Genomic DNA, 27242 nt, shown 5'->3' with positions numbered 1-27242 from the left:
AATTTATGAACATAATCAATATTGCAGCGGAGAAAAGTATACCAAAAAAGAGAATATGTTCCAATATTAAACACTTTAAACCTATTTGGTGGGATAATGAGTGCGACGAACTTATTAGGAAAAGAAGAGATGCAGAAAAAAATTATAGGCAGAAATCTAACTACCATAATTATTTAATATATAAAAATATTAATGCTGAAGTCAGAACGATATTCAGCAGAAAGAAGAGAGATAGTTGGCATGAATATACTAATAATATTAAACCAAATACGTCTACCAGGGAAGTATTTAGGACAATTAAATGTTTGAAAAAATATATAGAACCTGAAAATTTACAAGAAAACGTTAACCCAAGTATGATTGAGAATATTATTGATTCTTATGCTCCATCTAGTGTTAGAAATGATTATTTCAATGTGGATAAAAAGGTTTTTGGACGCGAAACATTCCTATTAGTGAAACCTTTTACATTGTGGGAATTAGAAATTGCTTTAATTAAAGGTACCGATACCGCACCAGGTATGGATGGAATATTTTATTCTATGCTCATAAACTTGCCAATGGTGGCAAAAGAGATTTTACTAAAATTGTTTAATAAATTATGGACAAATCCGGAAGTAATTGGAGCCTGGAATAAGTATATTACAATTTTAATCAAAAAACCTAATAAAGATGCGAATGAGATCTCTGCGTATAGACCGATTTCTCTTGCATCCTGTGTTTCAAAGGTTAAGGACAGAATGATTAAAAGAAGACTGGAGTGGTGGAGTGAAAAATATGGAATACTACCAAAAAGTCAATTTGGCTTTAGGAAGGGTATGGGAACACAGGATAGTTTAAGTAATTTTATTAGTGACTTACATATATCCTTTGCGAAAAATAAGTATGTTGTGGCACTCTTTAGTGACATCAAGGGTGCATACGATAATGTTTTACCTAAAACATTATCAGAATCTATGTCAAAGATTGGATTACCATGTAATTTTATTAGGGCAGTTACTAATAATATCTTTGAAAGGGAAATATATTTTAGAATAAATGGTAAAATAATTGGACCAAGGAAAATATATAAAGGGTTACCACAAGGAGGTATTTTAAGCCCTTTATTATATGCGATATACGTAAGAGATATAGAAGGGATCTTGGAGCCAGGAACAAAAATTTTGCAGTATGCGGACGATGTGGTTATTTATGTAGAAAAAGCAAGCCTGCAGGAAGCTTGTGAGGTAATGAGTAAAAATATTGATCGTTTTCATGAGTGGCTGGAAGAGAAAGGTCTGGAATTATCAGATAATAAAAGTTCAATTGGTATTTATACAAGACACAGAAATATTAATCATGTGGATAAAATAAATAGTAAATATCACATCATTAAAGTACAAAAATATAACAAATTCTTAGGAGTTATATTTGATCAAAAGTTATCTTTCAAGCACCACATGGATTATGTGCTTAAAAGAGTAGAAAAAAGAATAAATATTTTGAGAATGACCAATGGTACATGGTGGGGATCACACCCTATTACGTCCTTGAACCTCTATAAAACACTAATAAGACCCATTTTTGATTATGGATATATTGTATTTAATAATTCGATTTACTGTAGGGTATTGGACAAAGTGCAATATAACTGTTTGAGAATTTGTATGGGGGCTATGCGATCCACTCCCACTAATGCTCTTTTGGTGGAAAGTGGGGAGATGCCTTTATACCTAAGACGACAGTTCATTTGTGACAAATTTATACTTAAAAAAATAATAATACAGGATAATCAAATTATAGACAAAGTAGGTAAAATTTCTATAGACACTACAATATATAAGTACTGGAAAAAGAGAAAAAAACCATGCCTAGTTAATAGCTATTTGTATGTAAATAAGATAAGAGAGGAAGGTATCAATTATACAAAACACCCATATTATAATACACTTTATCTGGATATATATAGCATTTCTGATGATATTTTTAATATAAACATGACAAAAATAAGAGATTACAATGTAATTTACACTGATGGATCTAAGCTTGATCAGAATGTGGGCTGTGCAATATATTTGGAAAATTTGAACATTAAGTTGGGATATAAACTGCCTGATTTTGTTTCAATTTTTACTGCGGAAATTTTTGCTATTAAAAAGGCAATAGAGTTAATTCAAAGGCACAAAATAATGAAGACAGTTATATTCACCGACAGTAAAAGTAGTATAGAAACTCTACAAAATTTATACAACAAAACTCGGCTATCAGATATATTGTTCTATGAAGTGTGGTTCGATATTAATAGGCTGATGAGAATAGGGTATACCATTAAAATAATATGGATTAAGGCTCACTCAGGAATCAAAGGAAACGACATGGCTGATAAAATAGCAAAACAAGCAACAAAAAATGGATCTATTATGCATGTAGCAACATACAAGGATTATGTGAAACGGTGTAAAAATAGAAATTTTAAAGAGTGGCAAAAAGTATGGATCGATCCAAATGAGACTAGAGGGGCCTATTATAGAGTATGCAATCCAACAGTGGGAAGCAGAATGTGGCAAGAAAGTTTCAAATTCGAGGATAGAAGAACCTTAGTAACATTAACGAGGTTAAGATTAAACCATGGAAGCTTTCCATCACACCTGCATCGGATAGGTGTTGCAGCTTCGAATGTATGTAGGTGTGGTAAATCAGTTGGAAGTGGAGAACATTTAATATTGGAGTGTGGTCTGTTTGAGAAGAACAGACAAGATATGTTGAATAAGCTGCATGAGTGTAGTTGCATAGAAAAACCAGTTAATTTAGTTACAATATTAAGAAGTGTGAAGTGCTATAGTATTTTAGTTAATTTTATTAGATTAAGTGGTATAAATATATAATTATTGTTTATTGTTAATATAATATTGTATGTGGCTGTATTGTTATTAGAGGCCAAATAAAAATAAAAAAAAAAAAAAAATTTGTTTATATTTATAACAAGTTCTGTTTCAACTAAATTAGCTCGCAATTTTTCGTCAATAATGTCCAACAATTAATTTAATCTTTCGCAGGTTTGCGCTTATGGGACTGAACACTAGACTTATATAAATAATAAAAAATATAAATAATATATTATAAATTGAATTTCCGAAACTCGTTTTGGCGCCCCCTAAAACGTGCGCCGGCATTTTTTGCATGCGTCGCATGCAAGGCAGGACCGGCCCTGTATGTACATAATATAAATATTAAAAACGAATATTTACCTGATGCTGCGTGAAGAGTACGCGTCGTTTCCGTCTCTGCACCAGAGGGAACTGCATCGGTTTGGTGTCGGTGGCGCCCATGTTGCATGGACCCAGGCCGGACACGGGGCCCAGGCCGCCCATATTATTCATCGCGTGACTCATGTTGGACGAACCACTCATCAGCCGCGATACTAGAAACAACAATTTCACACTTCGTTAAACACTGAGGAAAATCAGTTTATACATCTTACGATAGTGGCGTCGATTAGTCTAATTGACGAAGAGCACTTGTCGCATTACCACCATTCGGATTTTCAAACCGGAATCATGTTTTTGTCGAAATTTTGTTTTTTTTATATTTAGTTTTTGTATTAGCAATGTAAAGTTTTGCAGTACTAGTTACTGGTAACAGCTAGGATAGCATTGGATTATCGTAATTTATGCCACTCACATAAAGCTTATGAATTAGGAAATTTGCTGCTTTTGGCCTACCCATTTTTTCCCTTTGGCCTACCTACTTTGGCCTAATATTGACGCCAAAGTTCATCATATTTCTTATGAATCCACATATAGATTTTCAAGTTTTACAATAAGTTAATCAGCATTAGAATGATTACATACGCGTCAAAACAATCATCAAATAATATTTAGATATTTATTGTAATGCACCTTTTTTAGTAAAATATTTTCGTTTCATTTTTTTTATTTATTGTTTCCACAGCAATCAGAACTCTTTATTACTGTTCTATAAGCTGTTTTTGTGTATGACTTATGTGTATGACCTGAGGTATTGATATGAGAAGCAACCCATCGGTTGATCATTCTCCTATGTGTGGGGGTTTTATTAGCTCTTATGTCTAATAGTGTGCATATGACTGTATGCAACTATGTCCACGAAGGACGATTTCCACTTGGAATTATATTGTGATCTATAACCCCAAGTGGAAATTTGACATCAAAGTTGCCTGATGTCAGGCTTGGCGGTAGCGGGAATAGAACCAGCGAACCTGGGACTAGTTGGTGCTAGCCCACGCTCTAACCGATATCGCCACCGCTGGCCTATTTTCGTTTCATAAAAAAGTATGTTTATATGAATTTATATATAAAATGGTACTAAAAACTGTCAAAATGGTATGTATTTGCTGTGCGATCAGGCGCTTTACACCATAGATAAATAAGTACAAATGCTTCACACATAAAATCTAACGTCATGTATGATAAAATCGTGCGTTTTCTAGGTTAAGTTTTCTATTTAAAACACCCGACTGTACAGCAATCACATGGCATTTTAAAGTTTTCAGAACCATATGAAATACTCAACGTAACATAGCCTTGCCATAACATTGGTCTATTTTACGGCAGAATCGGCCTTTTAATTTATACAGCCAAGATTTATATTTATTTCAAAGCATGGAAAGATCCATTAATAACAGTACAAAGTTTTACAGAATATTTAAATATGCGGTATGAAGTTTTATAAACAAATTTTAATTTTTAAGGCTATAATTTATATTATTCAGTTCACTGTGGCAAACTTGTATCGACAAAGACACAAAAATATTCTAAATAATTGAAATTTGAAAATGTATTTTTTTTAGTATATACGTATACTCGCCTATACACAAAATTGTTACACTTCTTTATATCAAGCACAGTTATCTGGTTAAATAAAACAATTCTCGTAAAACAAGCAAATACTTATTGATAAAAGTTTGCAAAACCTCGAAGTATTCAGAATAAATATATTGAAAATTGTCATAATTGAGAGAAAAATATAATAGGATTAAATTTTGTTCATCGGACAGACTACAAGACACTAAGTTTTCTAAAAATGTTCAATTCATTCGGTGCAAAATGGTTTGTTTTGTAAGCACCATCATAAACGGCGCCAAATTATGCAGTCATCTTCTTACTGCATGTAGCATACGTATACGGGCACTTAATATATATTTTTTTTAGTTATTATTCAATTGAACAAACATAATTGAAAGCTTTTCCATGAGCATTCTTATTACTAATTAACACCAAAACGATGACTCTTTCATAAAATTGGTTGATTATTGTTTCGCCTATCATATTACACTCCGATTTATATTGATGTCAGTACATAATATAATAGTATGCAGGATACGTAGGATAGATACCTGCACACAGTGACAAAACATTTCACATTGTAGTCATTGAATACTTCAAATGTAGGTTGTACTTCGATTTGCATTTAATTTATTAATGCACTATTTAAGTGCAGTGAACATTAATATTATGAAAATATATAAAAAGGGCCTTCGATGACGAACGACCCAGAAAATCAACACTGACAGGCATGATTGCATAATGACAACGAATGATTTACATTCTTCCACGAAGTTATTACTACTGTTTATACTAGAATGAATGTGCTTCTGCAAAGAATTATTTTTATTGTCAGATTGGCAGTTTGTAGCTGACATTACCACTGATAATATCGATATTTTGTATTTAAATTTTGACAACTATTGATAAACTGTTATGAGAACTATGATTGCATTTTTTCTAAAATATTAAATATAATCTTACGTTTCGGAACTTTGATATATAAAATTCATAAGAATTATTTTTAGCAAGTTATAGCATATTGCAAATTATTAGAAATGAAACATATTTTCAAATGATTGATGAAAAAAATAATAAAATAACACCCGAGAGTTTAGTTTGACCCTAATATAATTTCTAAGATTTAATTGTTTTATAAGAGGTATTGTTAAATTTAAGTTTGATTCAACAGTTTTTTTATATAGCTTAATAAAAGCTTACACATGTGTGAGATAAAAAGGACCAACTAAATCTTTACTTTGGCAAATGCGTAAACAATAAAATAACAGTAAATAAAAAAAAGTAAATTAAGTTAAAAAAAGCAATATTACAAGAGGCAAATTAAATAAATAATTATTCCAACTCTGCCGATGAAAAATTTATGAAAACAAGAAAACAAAACACATTTCTAGAAAAATGAATTAGCTGGTAATTTTACTGAACATAGACTGTATCGTGCATAGTGCATAGTGTTGTGATATAATTGGTTTGATTTTCACAATATAAATGCTGAAAGTCAAATTGGACCTTTGTATCAATCTTTCTGTAACGCTCTGAAAAATCGATTTCCATACCACGCAGAGCAAAAATTGCAGCAACCCTCCTATACCACGATACTCTTAAAGCACTGGTTTTATCCAAAAGCCCTTAAGTTTATTCCGCGTAACTTATGAATGATTTCAGTAACTAGATATAGTAGTAAAAGGCTTTAATATAGGTCTCATTCATGTCTTATTATCGACTATTTTATAGTTTTCAAAATGTTTATGTTGAAACATGCCAGTAAATTATATATAATAGTTATGTTCAATAATACGGGTATTATTGTGCGTTTTTCCTTTCTCCAAAATTATGACGTAGAATAATACGTCAAATAATAAAAATCTTTTAAAATCTTTTTTACTTAATGTAATGTCCCCAAGAAATTATTCATACATTTCAATATCAAAATTAACTATTCTTAATGTATATATATATATATATATATATATATATATATATATATATACAATAAATATGAAATTAATTTACTATGTATTATCCGCTTATTATTTTTAACAATGATACCTGTAGCGATTTAACTTCAAGATGATCGAAAACGTTTATTTTAAAATGACAAATCAATCGTCTTCGATTGAAATCACGATTTGTTTATACATCGCGTCATTTACCATTCTATCACCCCGATCCCTCAAAATAAATAATTTTTTTTATCTCGTTCAAAATCCGCTGAAGAAAGTAAAACTCACGTAGAGTATGTTGAATATACGAAGGGTATCAAAGGCAGTTTTTTTTTCAAGTCGCCAATATTGATACCATAAAATGAACAAATGGAATGTAACTCATATACAATTCATTATAAAAAATAGAAAACTGATATAGGCGTGCATGATATTTCTAATCGATAATAAAAAAATTGAAAAAAGGATTGTCGAAATTGTAAATAATTTTATATAATCTACATATAATCTGAGCTTTCTTTGAAAAATTAGTAAAATTAGCGATAATTTAAGCAGTAGGGAAGACTGGGTACGGTTGTGCCAGGGTACCGTAGTGACAGTTGTCATAACAGGTAAACTGATTTTGAGATAAGGTCCAAAGGAGAAAGATGAAGTTTGATTGTTCAAACAAGTTCCCATTATTGCCTTGCATTAAAATTATCTGTAGGCCGCATTGCTTTTAAAGAGTCAAAAGTAAGTTTCCATCTACGAATTCTTTTAATAATATCTGTTAATTGTATACTTCATCACTTTGTTATTTTGCTGTGAGTTGAATATTGGTAGTTAAATACGAGAAATTAGTTTTTACATAGATAATTTATCTCAGCCATAATGAGGATTTGTCTTCAAAAGTGTGCGTTGTGGCAAATTCTGGGGCGTGGTTGTGACATGTTGTTCTTGTTCTTCTCGAGTAAATATTAAGCAGGTTAAAAAATAAACCTAACTTAACTAACAATAAGAGAAACTACGAAAGAGAATTAAAAAAAGAAAATTTTCACAAAATATTCTTGTTAACTTTGTTTAAAAAATTATATTTGTTATATTTTATTCATTATAAATGTTTTGCCATAATTGTTACATATCATAACTGAAAGGTTTACTACTGAGTAACCTTTTAAGCATCCATTTTTACTACCTACAATCTACAATCAAATTACTGAATGTCTCTTGGAGACAGATTGTAATTTACATGGGAATAAAAAAAATATTTTATTCATAAGATTTGCTCAAATGTTTATGTTGTCGATGATCGTCTGATAGATACCTGCACATAGTGACAGAACATTTCACATTGTAGCATAGTCACTGAATTCTTCAAATGGAGGTTGTACATTTAATTTATGAATGCACTATTTAAATGCAGTAAACATTAACATGAAAATATATAAAAAGGGCCTTCGATGACGAACGGCAAATTTTATGTTATTGAGAACTACCATAGACAAAATATTGTATTTAAACAAAGAAGCACTCAAGAATATTTTACATTGCTATAATATAGACTCAAATAAGGTAATAATATTATAAGACACATATTATAAAATACACATCTTTGAGCTCCAAATTTCGATGATTTTAGTAGCTTAAAATGTATTAGTGAAATATTAATAACATCTCTCTGAGCTAAAATAAATTATTATAATTTAAAATTTTTTATAAGATAGAATTTGTACTTATCGTAAGTATTTCTCAAATATATTTTTTCCGTACGAAACAAGTCGATAATAGCGTGAAGTTTGCGATCTTTGCTCAAATGAAACGGATACGCAGGGACGTGATCCAGAAATGCATTTTGTTGAATAAACACGGCCTGAATAAATATTGAATATAATACAAAATGTATGTAGAGCTCATGTGTTCCAACCGAAATCAAAATATTCACGCACATACGATATTGTATTATATTATACGCACACATAATACATTATATATACCGATATATAAGGATGCAGATCTCAGATATGTATATAATGGTCACTTTGAATTATTAGAAAATTCTATTCAGTTAAACATCTCGATTTTCTTTACACAATACGTATCAAAGAAATATCGATTCGTATAATTAAAGTATATAAAGTATAATTGAATTAAAGTCATATATGTGTCTGCTCTGAAAGTTGGTATTGAGTAAATTATTAGTTACATTCGATTGTGTTAAATAAAATATATCTAATATCTAATGGTTTATAAAGTGAAACGATAGTTTCTTGAGATTGTATAAGGTAGAATTTACTTGATTTATCTACTTTTTTATAAACCGTAATTTTCAAACGAGTTATTGGCATTTACCATTTACCTAATAAGTTTCCATAGCTGAATAACCTGATTCTAAAAATGTCAATAGCCAATTGACACATGTATAAAATCAACAAAAGTTATGATAAACACTACTGGGTGTAAGCACTTCTATATGACTGACCGTTAAATTTAAAAAGTAACTAAAAAATTAAAATTTAAATTATACGTAAAATTTATATATAATACCACACTCGAATTGTAGAGCATCATTAGATCTATTTGGTTGCTCGAAAATTGAGCTTAAAAGCGATTAATCAACTGTTCATGTAAAAAAATGGTCAAATATTATAAATTTAATCACACTACGATATAAGATGTTGTTATTAAGCTTCAACCGTCATTTTTTTTTTTCGACCGGTTCGAAACTTTGAAAACCATTTCTTGTATAAACGTACTTTCAATGAACCTTTTCCATCCCATATAGAAAGAAGCAAAATATGACAAAGTTTCTGTGGCATCAACAAAATACGTAGAATCACCTGAACTTTATCAAGCGCAAGTTTTGATGATTTTAAAGCTCGATTGTAAAGTTTTATAGTAAAAATGCTCTTAAATCTTCTATCAAGAAATCAAACAACTTAATTTATTTCTTGAATACTACGCTCAAATAGTATTATATAAATTATTTATTTTTTCACATTTATTTGGGATTTGGGGAGCTTCCGTGGATCATTTATTAGAGCTATGAAATTAAATTAGAAGTTACATTAGAAATTAAATTAGAAGAATGTTTGGAAAAAAATTAACATCGTTTTTCACGTAGAAATATGGTAATTGCCCTTGAGAATATTATTATATTATATACCAATTAGAAAGATGACCGTGGAATTGCCTTCTAATAGCGTTCAATATTAAAGATAAACAATATCTCATTAGTAAGAGAAATTAATAAATTGCCTACTAATAACATGTTTCTTACATTAGTAATAAACAGTGCTCAATAAGCTTATAGAACATGTAATACATGTAATAGATCAGATTGCTGTAAAAATAACAAAACAAAAAATAGAATTTATTACACTGAATACATTTACTACTTTGTAACAAATATTATGTATATAAAGTGATAGTTATCCACCTAATCGATATCGATATCCGTACCCTTGCGAATAAATGCGAATTTTAGTTAAAGTTATCTGCCAGTAATTTGTCAAAATAGTATGTTGCGGTGGAAATGAATTAGAGGCGAACGTAGCGATAAAACTAAACATACATATGCCGCACAATATTGTATGTCCCTTTTGTGGAAGGGTCCGATGCACTGAATTATTTACGCATGATAAGTGTGACCGCACGTGATAATCTGTCAAACACAGATAACTGTATTTGAGAAAATAATAGCCCAGTAGTTAGCTCAATGCTTCTGCAGGAAAATAATAAGCCTAAATGATAATAAATCTAATTTTGAGAACCATCAACACTGTTAGTCCAATCATTAGAATGAGACAAGAGACTAACGAAATGCCGAGGCGAATTCCTAAGAAAGTTACCTACTAACTTTAGCGAAAGCTACTGTTTTAGATCAAATTATGTTGTGCAAGGATCTACCTAAGTCAATGTTTATGTGCATGCAACCACAGCTGGGATATGGTTACATTTATGCTAGCGATTATTTTACCACATCTGATCATTTGCTTATATACACAGAATCACATATTTGATATTCATAAAATATCTTAATCGATTGTTGTTTGTAAACCTTTATATTCGCGTATCTACTATCACTAAAATTTTCTTGCCATATTTCAGAGCCCTTAGTGTCACAATTTGAAAATAAGAAAATTTTACCTTTAATAAATGCTAATCTCGCATGTATAAAATTATTCATATCGAATAAGACACTAAAATTTGTATAAATGTGATGTGGATATTTAATTATTTGATTTTATTAACTTCCTGAAGGAGATGTTTATGTTTTCATCAAAAAATTCAAGCCTTTTTGTATCGAATGAGACCAAATTTGGAAAAAGTATATGTGTGTATGTAAACAAATTTTTTATCGTGGATCGACGTTTTCTCAAAAAACGGCTGGACCGATTTCAAAAATTTAAAAGCCATTCGATGTATCTCGATGAGGACTATTGTTTGTCAGTTTTGTGCGACAATCGGCCAAGACGTTTCTTTATAAATAGCAGAAAAGTGAAAATTTTTTCGTCCACGTTTTAACCAGCAGTTCTGAATCGTTCGAAAGATATTGGTCGGGAATCGTGCTGATTAGTTTTTGGTAGAGATCGGCAGGTCCGTTTTCTTGTAATAATGTGTTGAAAATTTTTTTTCGACAATTTTTAGTATTATTTTTTTTACGGTAGATACCTTAATTAATTTATTTTTCATTGATTAAGTCGATTATTTACACATATATCGGAAAGTTCATGTAACTTGCCTCAAGGAAAAATACCAACTAGTTTAATTTTTCTTCAATGTTTCGTAAAACCGAGCTCAATTATGTAATGCAAAAAAATTAATTTATTGTTAGAGTTGATTGGTCTGGTGATATGGTATATACAAGAAGCGATTGGGTATTTGGATGATATTATATTTACAAGATGATCAAATCTACTTGATAAACATGGATGCTTGAGTAGAATGTCAAAATAAGCAAAGAAGATTTGCATGAACGGATAAATCTGTATCAGATATACGTATGAGCAGCAAAAGTCACTCAGTTGGAAAAAATTGAAGAAAAGACAAGTTATTGAATATAGGAAAAATCACAATGTCGGAAAAGTAAAAGATAATATAGACATCATATAGATGGAAATTTTAAGGAATCAAAATTAACGATTATTTCCGATTCCCATTTCTGTTCAATATCTGTTGTGCACAATAATGATAATATAAAAAATATAATTTTTATGAGAAAAATGCAGTAGAAATCCATGCATATGTACAATGTATAATCCTGACGAGAGAAAGGGTAGAGAAGCCTGTAAATGAACACATTTTTTTCGGCTTATTTTGAAAATTTGCGAATTTTTTAAATCAATGTTTGACTCAAGTACAAACATTGATTTTCACATAAAGATAATTTGTATACACCTATTCTTTATACAAATAGGTGTACTGTGCACCGTGTTTATACACACATACACACACATATGTATATATATATATATTAGTGATGTAACGAATATTCGCATTCGCATTCGCATTCGCAAATATTCGCATATTTTTCGATATTCGCATTCGCATTCCTATTCGCAAAAAACGATGCGAATATATAGCGAATGTATTTAACAAACAAAAAGGAAATTATTATATAGTTGCATATGAAATGATAACACAACTAAGATTTATATATTTTTATTTAATCATACTTATTTATGTTTCCATTCCACTATATATTTTCTAAGAATTAAATATGATAATGAAATATAAACTTAAAAAACCAAATAATGAATACTTGACTATTTGTAAATAAGCTTTTTACAAAAAAAATATTTATTTCTATTTAAAACAAAAGTAAAGTTCTAATATTCATAATGTTAACATTTGGTTTCAATTGCACATTTTTAACTTCCCGTAGGGCAAGTTATAGTAATCGCAAAAAAATCGAAAATGAAAATTTTTGCATTTCTCGACGTTTCAAAGGTTTCTGAATATTTTGGCATACCTTAGAAAAAATGGATGTATGTGTGTGTGTGTGTGTGTGTGTGTGTGCGTGTGTGTATGTATGTGCGGATACAAATTTTCGTCGACGATTTCGGGAACACCGATCAACCGATTTGAATAATTCAAAAAACATTCGATTCGTATTGATAAGGAGACGTGCTGATTAGTTTTTGGCAAAGTCAGGTCTAGCCGCTCCGAAGATACGGGGCAAAAAGTGCCGAAAACGGTAACTCAGTTTTTAAGAGAACGGAGCGTCCGATTTTAATAATTCAAAAAACATTTTACTTGTATTGACAAGGTGAAGAACCGATCAAATTTTCATAAAGGCAGGTCTAGCGGTTTCGGAGATCTAATGAAAAAAGTAAAAAAAATGCCATTTGGCGGTCAAAAATGATTATTAGACATATGCACATCAAATTATCAGATATTTTATAGAGATTGTAACAATAAGTATAATTTTGGTTTACATTCCTATGGGTTCCGTATCAATGTTTACGCGTTAGACGTTGACGCGGCGCTTACGCGGTTTGATATTTCGTCTTTATGCAGTTAAAGCAGTACGATTGGCTTGAAAAAAAGTTTAGATCCTTCAAAATATGTCAAAACTAGCTGTAAGTGGAATTCTGTCTTAAGGCAATTAAGGCATCGTGCCTTAAGGCAAATTGCTGGAACTTCCCGTACCAAAAATTATTATTTTTTTAAAAACGATTAACATTTTTGAAAAAAAAAAAATTACTTTGAAAAAATAAGATTTTTGAGAAACTATAAATTGGACAAAAAATTACTTTTCATTGAAAAAAAAATTTTTTTTAAAAAAAATTTTTTTTAATTTTATTTTTTTGTTTTTTTTTTTTGAATTTTTTTTTTTTTTATTTTGACATATTGTGGAAGATCTGAACTTTCTTTTGAAAGCAATCGTACTGCTTTAACTGCATAGGGACAAAATATAAAGCGCGTAAGCGCCGCGTCGCTGTCTAACGCATAAGCATTGGTACGGAACCTATAGGAATGTTAACAAATTGTATACTTATTGTTAAAATCTCTATAAAATATCTGATAATTTGATGTGCATATGTCTAATGATCATTTTTGACCGCCAAATGGCTCATTTTTTTACTTTTTCCTCCATACCTCCGAAACCGCTAGACCTACCTTCATGAAAATTTTATCGATTCTTTATCTTGTCAATATAAGTGAAATGTTTTTTGAATTATTCAAATCGGACGCTCCGTTCTCTTAAAAACTGAGTTACCGTTTTCGACACTTTTTGCCCCGTATCTTCGGAACGGCTAGACCTGCCTTTGCCAAAAACTAATCAGCACGTCTCCTTATCAATACGAATCGAATCTTTTTTGAATTATTCAAATCGGTTGACCCATGTTCCCGAAATCGTCGACGAAAATTTGTATCCGCACATACATACACACACGTACATACATACATACATACATACATACATACACACACACACACACACACACACACACACATACATCCATTTTTTCTAAGGTATGCCAAAATGTTCAGAAACCTCTGAAACGTAAAGATATATAAAAATTTTCATTTTCGATTTTTTTGCGATTACTATAACTTGCCCTACGGGAAGTTAATAAAGAAAACATTTTTTTTTCAAAAAAAAAATTTAAAAAAAATAATAATAATAAAAATTTTTTTTTAAAAAAAAGTAATTTTTTGTCTAATTGTTTGTCAAAAATCTTATTTTTTCGAAGTAAATTTTTTTCAAAATCGTTTTTAAAAAAATAATAATTTTTGGTACGGGAAGTTCCAGCAATTTGCCTTAAGGCACGATGCCTTAATTGTCTTAAGACAGAATTCCACTTACAGCTAGTTTCATTCACGACACGAAATGTCAAACATTTTGCGCGCGCTTTATTTGAAATTTAACATTCGCATTCGCATTCGCGAATATTGAAGATGAATACTCGCATTCGCATTCGCATTCGCGAATGTGAAAAATCCAACATTCGTTACATCACTAATATATATATATATATATATATATATATATATATACGGGGCGGCCGAGAGGCGGCCAAATATAAAAATGAAAAAATTTAAAGGCGGCCATACACAAAAACTGACTATAACAAAAAGCGGCCGTAATAAAAAGCGGTCGCATTGAAAGTCCACTGAATTAAAAGGCGGCCAAATTGAAAGACCGCTAGATTAAGAGGCGGCCAAACTAAAAGTCCGCTGAATTCATTCGCAGCCGTATATTGAAAATCCGCTGAGTTAAAAGACGACCGTTGTCAAAATCAGCCGAAGGCGGCCGTATTGAAAGCGAAATCGTATTAAAAAGCTTTGTTTTCAAATTATTAAAATGTAAGTGTATAAACTTGGTGTAAGTTGTAACTTTGCCCTAAGGCAAGATGCATGAATTTTTGAACACGTGTAAATAATCTACTTAACTATAAACAAAATATTAATTTATGAGTGCATTGCAATGTGAAAAACTGTCGCAGATTATTCTTAATTTTGTACAAATTTTATAAACATGTTAGTTATTTTTTATAAATGGTTTCAAAATTAAATATTATTGGACAAAAAAAAACGTGTAGTATGTTCACTAAGAACAGGATCCAAAATCGCCAAAAAAATTAGTTAATCAAAAACTGAGAAACGACTCGACGGATCATTAACTAAAACTAATCAGCACGATTCTCAAATAGTACCTTTGTAATGGTTTTTGGATTTTCAAAATTGATTCACGAATTTAGACTATAACGTGGGCAAAAAATTTCACACTTTTGACAATCCTAAAGAAACGGCTCGGCCGATCTTAAAGCAAAAGTAACCAGCACGAGTACTTATTGAATTTCATAGATTTTTCAAATAAGATTTTTAAAAAAACGTCGACTAAAGATGAAATTTTGCTTCACGTAAAGAAGTGCTGCTCATTTTTTCAAACTGTGATAATAATTTCAAAATTAAAACGACTTGTCGTAAGGTCGAAATATTTGAGATCATGATCTCTATCGCCAAATATCATCGTAAAAATATATTAATATGAATATTTAACAATTAAATACCAAGAAACGATCCGTCCGATCTCTTAAAACTAATCAGCACGATTTCCAAATGATATCTTTCAAACAGTTTCTGAATGTTTAAAAACGATGCAGGATTTTTGGCTAAAACATGTACGAAAATTTGTAGACTTTCCTGTTGATTAGAAACGGTTTGGCCAATTGTTGCACATACCCAGGCACGGCCCTGTATATATATATATATATATATATATATATAGGTATATTTAAATTAACTTACTTGCAAATCGCGGGTCATTGGTGGCGGGCCCATACCATCCACCGGCGGCCCTGACGTCACTGTAGTGTCCAGCTAAGGCTCCCAAATTGTCGGGACCTGAACAGTAACCTTGAACGGGGCCCAAAGGAGGGCTGTACAGTGAGTGTGCCCCCATAGAATACATGCCTCCGCCACTGCCGCCACTGCTTACAACTGGTGGCTGTGACATCGCTACCGGCACGTTTCCAACACAGGAGGAACCGTTGGTCACGTTGTTAGGTGAAGTCAAGCTACTGCCGCTGGACGTTGATCTAGAAACGAGTGACAGTAGGAAGAATTAGAAATAGACCACGTATTCATAAACAGTTTGACGACATCATGTAAAAGGACATAATCATTATGGATTTGAATATTGGATGCTATATCATGTTATAAACAACAATTGTTTGGTCCATAAAATTTTAATTAGATACCACTTTAAATCATCAATAGAAATAATGCATGGTATATGATTGCCAGCTAAATATTAGTTGAAAGCATATTGTTTATCACCCTGGGCATTTTTATATTTACTCATTTAACAATATTTATTTTAAATATATAACATAAGTAATAATTAAATATTTGTTGACAAAAATATTAATTCATTTAGAGAAATAATATTGATCTTTTTGAAAGTATTTATGATCAACATTAAATATCTTTAATGTAGTCATACTTTGTTTTATAGGAAGTCATTTTTATTATTTTATAGTCATGTCAAATACTCCAAAATAAAATTTGGAGGTATTTGTACTCTTTAGACATTTTTTTAATTTAATTTTCAGTATATAGAAATAAGCAGTATCATATATTGTTCAAGCAATATGATATTAAAATAAGATAGCATAATAACTATTTCACCTTTAAATAATTTATTTGTTTATTTTTTATTCCTTTAATCTATCTAATGATAAAACTAGGTATGAGAATAAACTTTCCGATATGTGTAAATAATCCACTTAATCAATGAGAAATATTATAACATATATTAATTTATAATTGATTTAGTATAGCGAGTTACTATAGAGTTTTATTATGTGAAAAACTACTTCAGATTATTCAATTTTGTAAAGATTTTCCAAACATGTTTGTTATTTTCAACAAATAATTTAAATACAACACATTATTTAATGAATGTCCTTTACTGGACAGTTGTAAATAAAAGAGTTAATAAAAAAAACAACACATTATTGAAAAATGAACACGCACGTACACGAAGTATTTTCTAAAAGACCAGCCGATCCAAACTTTAATTAAGTTTCATAATTGAACCACTTGTCGTAGACCTAATGTTTTAGTATATTCATTAAGACTAAGATTATCGCAAGAAATTTCATTAAAATCACCATGAAACGACTCGTCTGATCTTTACCAAAAACTATTCGGAACGATTTGCAAATGATATCTTGCGAATAAATTATGCACTTTTAAAATCGGTCCACGAATTTAGGCTTGAGAACGAGAAATTGCTATATTCTGAAGAAAGGGCTTGGCCGATCGTTGCGTAAATGATTTGTCGCGCAAACTAATAAACGCGGGTCCCTACTGAGTTATATCGAATGACTTTTAAATTTTTGAAATCGTTGCAGTTGTTTTTGAGAAAACGTTGATGAAATTTTGGTCTCGAACGATTCAGAATGGCTTGAAACGTAGAGAAAACATAGAATTGGCAACTCGGATTTCCTGGCAAAAACATGAACTTTACCTTCGGGAAGATACTGAAGAAATTAAACTATAGGTAAAAGATAATAAAGTACTGATCGTGAGTTAATTGGAAGAAAAAAATATTTGGTGTGAATGTATCCGAGATATGTTCCGGATATGTTACAAATTTTTAGTTGATATTGAATTGCTATTTTTGAAAAAAAAAATCTAACTTTTTTTATAAAAAATATTAACACTTTTGCAAAGAAAAAAGTTCCATAGAAACTAAACAGTAACCAAAGAAAGCAAAGTACATAATATAAAATGGAAAAGATCGGCAAAATTTCACCCATTGCTTTATTATACATGTGTGAAAGTAATTCATAGGACAAACAAAACTTCTAACAATAAGTAAAAACCAGCATATATTTTATATATGCCGCTTGTAGTATATGCAGAAATGAGCGATTTGAAAATAATACCTCTACTAATTCATATTTCATTTGTTAAAATAAATATGCAAGTATAAATATAAATTAATATACTTTATTTGCATTTGATGTTTTCATATGAAAAAAAACTATCGCACGCCCGTTGTAAACAGAATAATAAGCAATTTAGTTTAATTGATAACAATAACATATTATTTTCAACTAATTATTCATATTAGCAATATAATATACAGGATATTAACGTTTACGTTATCATTAACATATTTTAACGCAATAAAGAATTTATTATTTCTGTAATAAGCGTAATCAATTTTTGTTAGCACATTTTGTGTTATGTATAAGTTTGTGCAATTAAAATTTTTCTACTCGATTTTTTAAAGCATTAAATATTGACCTGTACGTTAACTTGTTGTATTATTTTAGCATTTCAGTAAATAGTATATAATATTTTATTAGGTCTCTATTGTACATGTCTATATATTTTTATCATAAAAGTAAGAGAAATCATGAAATAGAAACATAAAGTCTTCGATACCGACTACTATACGCTCAAAGCAAATGACAAAAATACGGTATTACAAAAAAATAATTTCAATTTAAAAAGTAGTATTCAATGCGTTTCTCTATAAAAGTATATTGAATGACATGATATTATTCAAATTTTAACAAATCTGATCGTATTGGAAAATGAATAATGCTATTTAAACTCTGTTTGTTATTATAACTTTCATAAATTTTATTTATTAGATTAGAACAATTAATTTTAAAGTTTGATTAAAACGATTGGATATTTAGTGTGAATAAATTAAACTATGTTTTGTCAGTATTAACTTCATGAATTATAAAGGACAGCAGATTCTGGCGTTATATAAATATGACAGTTGTTGTAAATTGTATACATTTCATGATTACCAATAAGTAATAGGTAGAAGGGTTTGTATTAAATATCCATATACCACTTTATCCAATTTACAAAATGTTGTTAACTATAGAGCTTATGACAGAAACAACATTAACGTGCAAGCAGCACTATCCCTTACTTCATAAAGATTCGGCGTGTACACACAAAATTTAATTGGAATTTACATTACACTTTAAACAATTTTCTTCTTTTATTATATTTTGTCGTCGATGTAATAATACATTCAATTTGTATAGATAACTTCTGTGAATCACATTTTCTGAACTATGGTTGAAAAGATGAAAGCCAACAATACATGCTTATCGCCGCATTTATTCGGAAATGTGAAGAAATTTCTGTCGATATATCAAAATGAGATTGAACGCGCACCTGTAAGGCGAGGGCGGATTGCCTCCGGCCAATTCTAGTTTTCGATAAGATTCTTCGATGGGGCTGAGGATGTCGGTGACGCTGAACGGCGTCGAATGTATTGCGCTCTGGTGCTGTAAATGCTGGTGCAAATGGTGCGGACCCAGAGCCAAGTGGTGCGGAGCGGTGCCGTGATGCAAATGCAAGTGATGCTGTTGATGAATCGAATTCTTGGGAGGCGAAAGACTCATAGCCAAGTCGACGCCGTTCAAGTCCGGCAGAACATCGGTTTGCTGCTGATTGGCGTCCTCGCTGCCGCCGGTGACCGTCCCGTTGTTACTGTTGCTGGTACTCGTGTTGCTGACGATGCTGTCGCACGCCACATAACCGCCGTTACCGGACATGTGTTTGACGACGAACAAAAATTAAATCTTCGCTCGTGGCGCACTAACACTACGCACATCCGCTCCCGGTTCCTGCTTTAACCCGGAAGCAAAGAACCGATAAAATCAATCGCCATAAAAGATAAAAATATGCCACGCGCGACACTGTTTAACTTTTCGACGGGTTGATAAAAATCGTTATTGGTATTAGATACGAGGTCAGTAAGGAAGGCGCGCGAGCCTTGGACGCGACTCTTCAAAAGCACTTTACGACTGGAAAGACGTTCAAGGAGTACTCGAGGAAAATACTCGACTGAGGTGCTCGAAACAACTCGATGCGCTCGGCCACGCCCGCCCCGTATCGTGCTCCCTCGTTCGGGCCAATCGCAGTCGTCGGTGCGACAATGTGCGCCTCGTGCCAATCGAGGCGAAGGCCGGTGCCAGCCGGTGCCCCGTGTACGGCCCTCGAATGCACGCCGCACCGCCTCGCTGTACCGCCGCTACGCGATTCCTGAATTTCAACTCCTCGCTGATTTCAAAACGTACATGGGAACGTAGCGCACGACTTCAATCAGTATTTTATCAAATTGTTGGAATTGTTCAGATAGTTCATAGATTGCCCACAAGCCGCAATTTGTGAAAAATCTATTAAAAGTGTTTTATATCTTTAATGATTGTGATATTGTAACTTATAACAATGTTAGAAATTGTTTATTATTATTAATTAATAAGTATTTGCGGCAAATAATAACGCTGGGATTTAGTTTCATTTAGTGACAAATTTTGTAAATGTGATTAATTATTTGTTCAATAAACAGGAATCACTAATCAAACTTTGAAAATGTAATTACATAATTTACAAAGAAGTGACTAATTTTTTCAAATTTGATAATTGATAATATATCATGTTGTTTTAATAATTATGGTTTACATTACATTGTGAATATACATGTAAACATTCATAATATAAATGCCTAAAAATAAATGTCACTCAGATTTATAATTTTTGGTGTATTTCAGTGTGCATATATAGTGATGTTTGTATGCTTTGTGATTTATTCAGCTCGAAATATTTCTTCAGTGTTAATTTTATTTAATCATATAGGTATCGGAAATAAATATGTTATTTTTATGCTAAAATATACACAGTAATAACTACATATATAAAATATAATTGTATTCGGTGCATTTTTATAAGAGTAAAATGCAAAAGTTCATTTGATATTTTTCTTTTAAAGAACTATAGTTATTGTCACTTATCACAACATTGAATTTCATTAAAAAAAAATTATGATCTCTATAGAGAAAGTATAAAAATAAGTACCTAATTCAAACGAATATAAAAGATTATATCAAGTCTAATTCGTATGACGTAAATTTTGAGCACGAGTCTGACTTGTCTTTGATAAAAAAATAATATTGAAATTCATACTACATTATACACTTATTTCTAGGCTTATTTTAATGACTCTAATATATAGCTTCATAAAATTAATACACGACATTCGAAAATGCTAAATACTATATAGTACCAAAAGGTCAACTAATGTGTATAATTTATATAATGTAACAAAGAAAAGTCTATCATTTTCAATATTCATGTATCAACTTCCTTCTTTTTTAAATTAATTTTAAATTTATATTTACCAAAATAAAATAATAAATATAATTTCAACAAACTTTTAAAGTGGCCCAAAACGTTTACTTTGGTTTAAAGAGATCAGAAAACAACTGACTTGCAATTACCGTTTTTTATATTCACAAAAATCAAGAAAGTATATCTTTGTAAACTGTTATACAACAATATATGATGAGATGATATAACAGTAACAAGAATTAAATCACAATATTAACAAATAATCGCAATAAAGGTAAAATTATTTGTAAATAGCATGAGCGTAGATACCGCCGTATCAATTTATACGGGGTCCCCCAACGTGAGTACGTCAGCAAAAATTAATATAACTATTCCAAATTTTTCATGGAGGCAGACACTTTAGAAAAACTGAAGTAATCATCAGCAATAAATGATTTAATAAAGCAGCTTGCTGAAGAAAGACAAGAAGAGTGTATATTTATAATTTGAATTGTTTGTGAATTTTTAAAAAAGTGATATAAGAATAAATTTGAAAAATATTTCTTCTAATATTATGCATTTCTTTATTTTGTAAGAAATCTTTACAGTTTGTAGGAATCTCGAACAAATTTTTGTAAGTGATAAGAATTATGTCGTTATGGATTGAAAGCAAATGCACTTTTAATTTGAAATAAAATTATCATTAAACTGAATTAATTTCAATAGAATTTTTCTAGAGAATCTTTTAGAAACTTTCAACGAATCATTTTCTTTTATTTTCAGAGTTTAATCGAAATTCAGTTACAAAAATATCAAATGCAATATGAATTTTAAATTATAATTGAAGCCAGTTAAAAATAACATGGTATTCGGTATTAAAATGTATATCTCAATTATTAAGACTCTCTGATGAGTTTTTGGACAGTACATTTAATTGTTATTCTCACTTAAGCGCAAAAACAAATAAACAGGTAAACTTTTATATTTAGTTGATATAAATGAATGTCAATTCAAATAGATATAACAAATGAAGATAGTATTTCATGATTTTGTTATAATTGTATTCCACAATTTATATAGGTACGAGTTCCCAGCAAATCTTTCATGTACAGCCAGAATCTAAATAAAACTCTTCGTTCAAATAAAATATTAAAAACCGCAATGGAAACGAAACGTGTATTAAAAAAAATGTGTGCTTTGAAAATTATAACACATTGGGCAGCTGGAAATAATTTAATAGACATTAATAATAAAATTTCAACGAAAAAAAGCTTTTACCGCAAGATTAAAAGTTTATAATTTTTATTCTTCTTTTTAGTATAGTTATTGGCTTTTATCTATATACTGCATTTTCTCTAGAATCATCCTTTAACGTTACAAAAGATATCAAGATAAATTTACAGAATTTAATTTTTGGTAATATTTTTATCATTCAGATTGCACAGTAAGTATTCTGAAATAATTTATCAACAATCAACATTTATCAGAAAATTCAGAAATTCCTCCTAGTATAAGCTTCTATAAAACAAGTGCAGCCATCTCTACTTATGTGAACCACCTTTCTGAAATTATCAATAATCCAATGTTACAATCTATTCTCATAAAGCCACAAAAATAACAAAAGAGACTATTCATGGATAATCACTATACATACATACATACATCTCTACTGATATGAAACCATCTTTATAATATTATATATATACATACCTACCCTATATATATGTACATACATACACCTCTATCAATATGAACCACCTCTATAATATTATCATTAGTCCAATATTAAAATCATAAATCCAGACGAATATACTTACAAAGTAGAGACTATTTGCATATAATGACCATACATGCATACATCGTTATTGATATGAAATCACCTTTAAAATATTATCAACAATCCTATGTTCTAATCCATTTTCATGAAGGCACACAAATTCAATAAACTCACACAAATATACTTAAACAGATGGAGATAGAGACTATTCATAGATAATACATACATACATCTCCACTGATATAAACCTTTATAAAATTCTCAATAATCCTTTGTTACAATCCATTTTTGTGAAATCACATGGTTGTACTTACACAAAGCGACTATTTATATAATCCATATACATATATCTTTCCATTGCTTTAACCACTTTTATAATATTATCAATAATCCAATTTTAGAATCCATTATCATAAAGCCACCAATATACTTTCACATACAGAGACTAGTCATATATAATCTGTATATATAGGTACACCTTCAATAATATTATCAACAATACAACGTTAAAATGCAAATGAATATACTTACATATCGTAGATAATAATAGACCATTCGAGGATAGCCTGATCTAAATTTCAAGTCCCAGCTTACCAATTTTTACCTAGTGTAATTGCTTCACTTCTTGCACCATTTTACTAAATTTAGGTGCATCAATATTGTAGGGTCATTCTACCGATAATATTAACAAGATTTTCTTCAAAAGTTTAAATAGACACATCTTATAATAATAACAGAAAATTTACTGGTTTTCCTCTATAATCACCATGCATATCATATATCTTTTACTGTTTCTCATGTTTCAAATATTAGTAGTTTAAACTTGATTGACTGAAAATCTGTAACCACTAACAAAACTGTCTAAAAAAGAAGAAAAGAAGAGGCAAGTATTCTCAAATTAATTTTCAAATTTATTGCGCAATGTTTATGAAGAATTCACCTTATAAAGCAAAAAGTGAATACAAAAAAGCATAGACAAGTAATAACTTATATATATATATAGTCTGAATCAATTAATTATTAATAAAAATGTATGTAATATTATGGTCTATAAACTAAAATACATTAAATAAATTTATGATTACCTTTCTCACACAAAAAAATGACATGAATATGTTTCATAAGAATCAAATATATATATATATATATATATATGTATATATATATATAATATAATCATAGTTAATATTTCATAATAAATCACAAAAAATAAAATTGAAAATTGATTTACAGCCTAATGTGTGAAAAAGATGCCATAATTTCAATAAAGCATATCATTAAATGAATAACTTTTAAGATTTATTTTTTATACCATGTAAGAAGGACAATCATCAAATCGTTTTACACGAACTCTTTGTTTATAATGATATTCGCGCAGATATGATTTCAAAGCTCTCGGTAATCCTAGCATGCTAATACCATCATATGTAATTTTTGATACAATCACAGATCTACATAGCTGTTGCAAAGAAAATGGATAATTTCGATTCAATGGAACAGTCAGCATAGGTTCAAAAAACATCACACAAGTTGGATCCTGTAATAAACACAATTAAAATTAGTATAATTTTAAATGCCTAAAATAAATAAAGTTATATTGTTTTATATATATGATAAAATTAGTAACAAATTTTATCAATTTCAAATCAAATATTGCTGCATATATTTGATTCATGGACTATTTACATGTCTTGGATAAAATTTCTATTTGTATATTCAACATTTTAATAAAGCAAATAAAAAATACAATTTAATTTTACTTACAATTACTGTGAATTTACTTACAATTACTGTGTAGCTACTAATAAAATCTAATTAGTTTTATTAATACAAACTTTATAATGCTCCAGTAGCCCTGTGACTGTTGATGATGAATATACTCCAGGATCATGAGAATCAAAACTAAATCGATGATTAAATTGCTCAATCCTTGCATGAAGACTCCTTCCATATTTCCTAAATGATACTGAAAATAAATATTCCTCCTGCGCAGAATCTCTCAGTAAGAAGGTTCCTGCAAATAGAATCAATCTGTTAATCAAAGCCATTTTGAACCATTATACTCATGATTATTCGAACTGAAACCGAATAATTATTTACTTTTCATAACATAATACTAATATGTACAAAGTCTACATATACGAGGTCTGTTCAAAAAGTACCCGGAATTTTCGTTTTTTCAAAAAAATATTTATTTATTCGTCTACATTAATGTGGTCCCCTTCAAAGTAGTCCCCCCCAGATATAATACACTTATGCCAGCGTTTTTTCCAATTTTCGAAGCACCCTTGATATTCACTTTTTGATATGTCCTTGAGCACTCTCAGCGATTCGGCCTTTATTTCTTCAATCGAGGAAAACCGCCGTCCTTTCATGGGTCTCTTCAACTTTGGGAATAGAAAAAAGTCACACGGAGCCATATCTGGTGAATTTTTGCACTTTGCAACACTTTATTTCATTTTTTACGCAAAATTTAATACAAATTCTTTGACTTTTCAATTCTTCCATTGTAAAAATCGCCGAGCTCAGAAAAACACGTCGAACCTTAGCGACTACCACAGACAAAGTAAACAGTGAATATAGCTGAAAATTTCATCATACTTTAGGGGCATGTATACCAACACAATAAAAAAAATTTTGACAATCAGACACTCCAGACCCGCGAAATTTAATTATTAGTAATTCCGGGTACTTTTTGAACAGATCTCGTATATACAGGGCCGGTCCTACCTTGAATGCAATGCATACAAAAAATGCGGGCGCAAGCCTTACGGGCGCCAAAACGAGCTTTGGATTTTTTTTCCAATATAAAATCAAGAATACTTAATAGATTATAATAATCTATCTAACTAGTTGTTGAAACCTAACTTGCTAAAAAAATAGATACAAATTAAATAGAAAAAATGGAAAATGGGGAGTCAGTGCTTAGAAAATGACTTATTTATTCCGAGAAATTGAATTGTAACTTTTGTTTTTATAGCAAAAGTTTCGAATCTGATGAACTTTGAATTTTGAAGCCATGTAAATGAAGAAATATGAAAATGGAAGCAAAATTTACTTTGGAACAAAAATCTTAGAGCTTTTATTATACATAGTGGTATTTATACTCAAACTTTGATTATTAACTATGAAGAAATAATACAGATAAAAATGTAATTAGTTTTTTTTTATTTCGATATAGTTCAAGAAATATGTAATTTTTTTCATTTTTTACTAATTTTGGACAATACTTTTAAAATACATTAAAAACTTAACTTTAAAACAATCTTCCGATATCAATAAGAAGAAGTTTACAATGCAATTTTGGATATCGTAAGTAATGAAAAATAAATTAAATTAAAATTTTAAAAATCCAACATGAAATACGAGTGTTTGTTTAAAAATGAAAGACTAGTTTTGTTTGCTCTCTTGGCATGATTTGCTCAATAGAAAATATCGCATACTAAATAAGTTAAATGTTTCAAAATCCAAATTTTACACTTTAAAATTTATTATAAAAATTACACTTACGATAAAAATAAATGAGAATTTAAAATATTTAATTGTGTTAGTTACATCACTTATAACTCACAAACGGCTGAACCGATTTAGCTGAAAATTGGCAGCGAGGTAGTTTAGAGCCAGGAAAAGGACATAGGATACTTTTTATCCCGTTTTTTTAAATTCAAATTCGAAATTAATTAATTATAAACTTTTATATGTATATTTGTTTATGCGTATTTAAATAGAGTATTTGCCATGTTTATAATCAGCAATAAGTATAATCATTAACAAATTTGTAATAAAAATGAAAATAGTTATTAATTGTTGTTAATTTATTTTTTTTTGATATTTTTTTTAGCCTGTGGTGGTAAATACTATACAACAACTGGTGTCCTACGTTCACCCGGTTACCCACAAGAATATCCGGCAAACAAGGATTGTGTCTGGGTCATACAAGCACCACATGGTCAACAAATAGCTTTGAATATCTCCAAATTTGATTTGGAACATCACAGCACTTGCAAGTTTGATTATTTGGAAATCAGGTAAAGACTAGTGGCTTAAGGCAAATTGCTGGAACTTCCCGTACCGTAACGAAATTGTCAAGGAATATTAAATGTTTTTAAACAGATTATTAATACAGTAACTCACATTATT

The 27242-nt window shown here is 30.1% G+C and overlaps 2 protein-coding genes across 2 annotated transcripts; both read right to left on the bottom strand.

Annotated features, from left to right (window-relative positions):
* Positions 1-2049: 2049 nt before the first annotated feature.
* Positions 2050-19770, bottom strand: LOC113375357 (thyroid transcription factor 1-like). The gene is made up of 4 exons (XM_026615293.1): positions 19388-19770; positions 15980-16269; positions 3228-3400; positions 2050-2750 (listed from the first exon to the last, which is right to left on the bottom strand). Exons 1-4 carry the CDS (start codon positions 19768-19770, stop codon positions 2697-2699), a joined length of 900 nt encoding a protein of 299 aa, XP_026471078.1. The 3' UTR covers positions 2050-2696.
* A 4638-nt stretch (positions 19771-24408) lies between these two features.
* Positions 24409-25150, bottom strand: LOC113375356 (suppressor of cytokine signaling 4-like). The gene is made up of 2 exons (XM_026615292.1): positions 24938-25150; positions 24409-24639 (listed from the first exon to the last, which is right to left on the bottom strand). Exons 1-2 carry the CDS (start codon positions 25148-25150, stop codon positions 24409-24411), a joined length of 444 nt encoding a protein of 147 aa, XP_026471077.1.
* Positions 25151-27242: the final 2092 nt, after the last annotated feature.

The sequence above is a fragment of the Ctenocephalides felis genome, unplaced genomic scaffold (genome assembly GCF_003426905.1).
Source record: "Ctenocephalides felis isolate EL2017-DRISC unplaced genomic scaffold, ASM342690v1 CF-g0.4_SCAFFOLD_01886, whole genome shotgun sequence".
NCBI lineage: Eukaryota > Metazoa > Arthropoda > Insecta > Siphonaptera > Pulicidae > Ctenocephalides > Ctenocephalides felis.
Note: the sequence above shows the minus strand (reverse complement) of the source record. Positions and strands in the feature narration are given on the sequence as shown.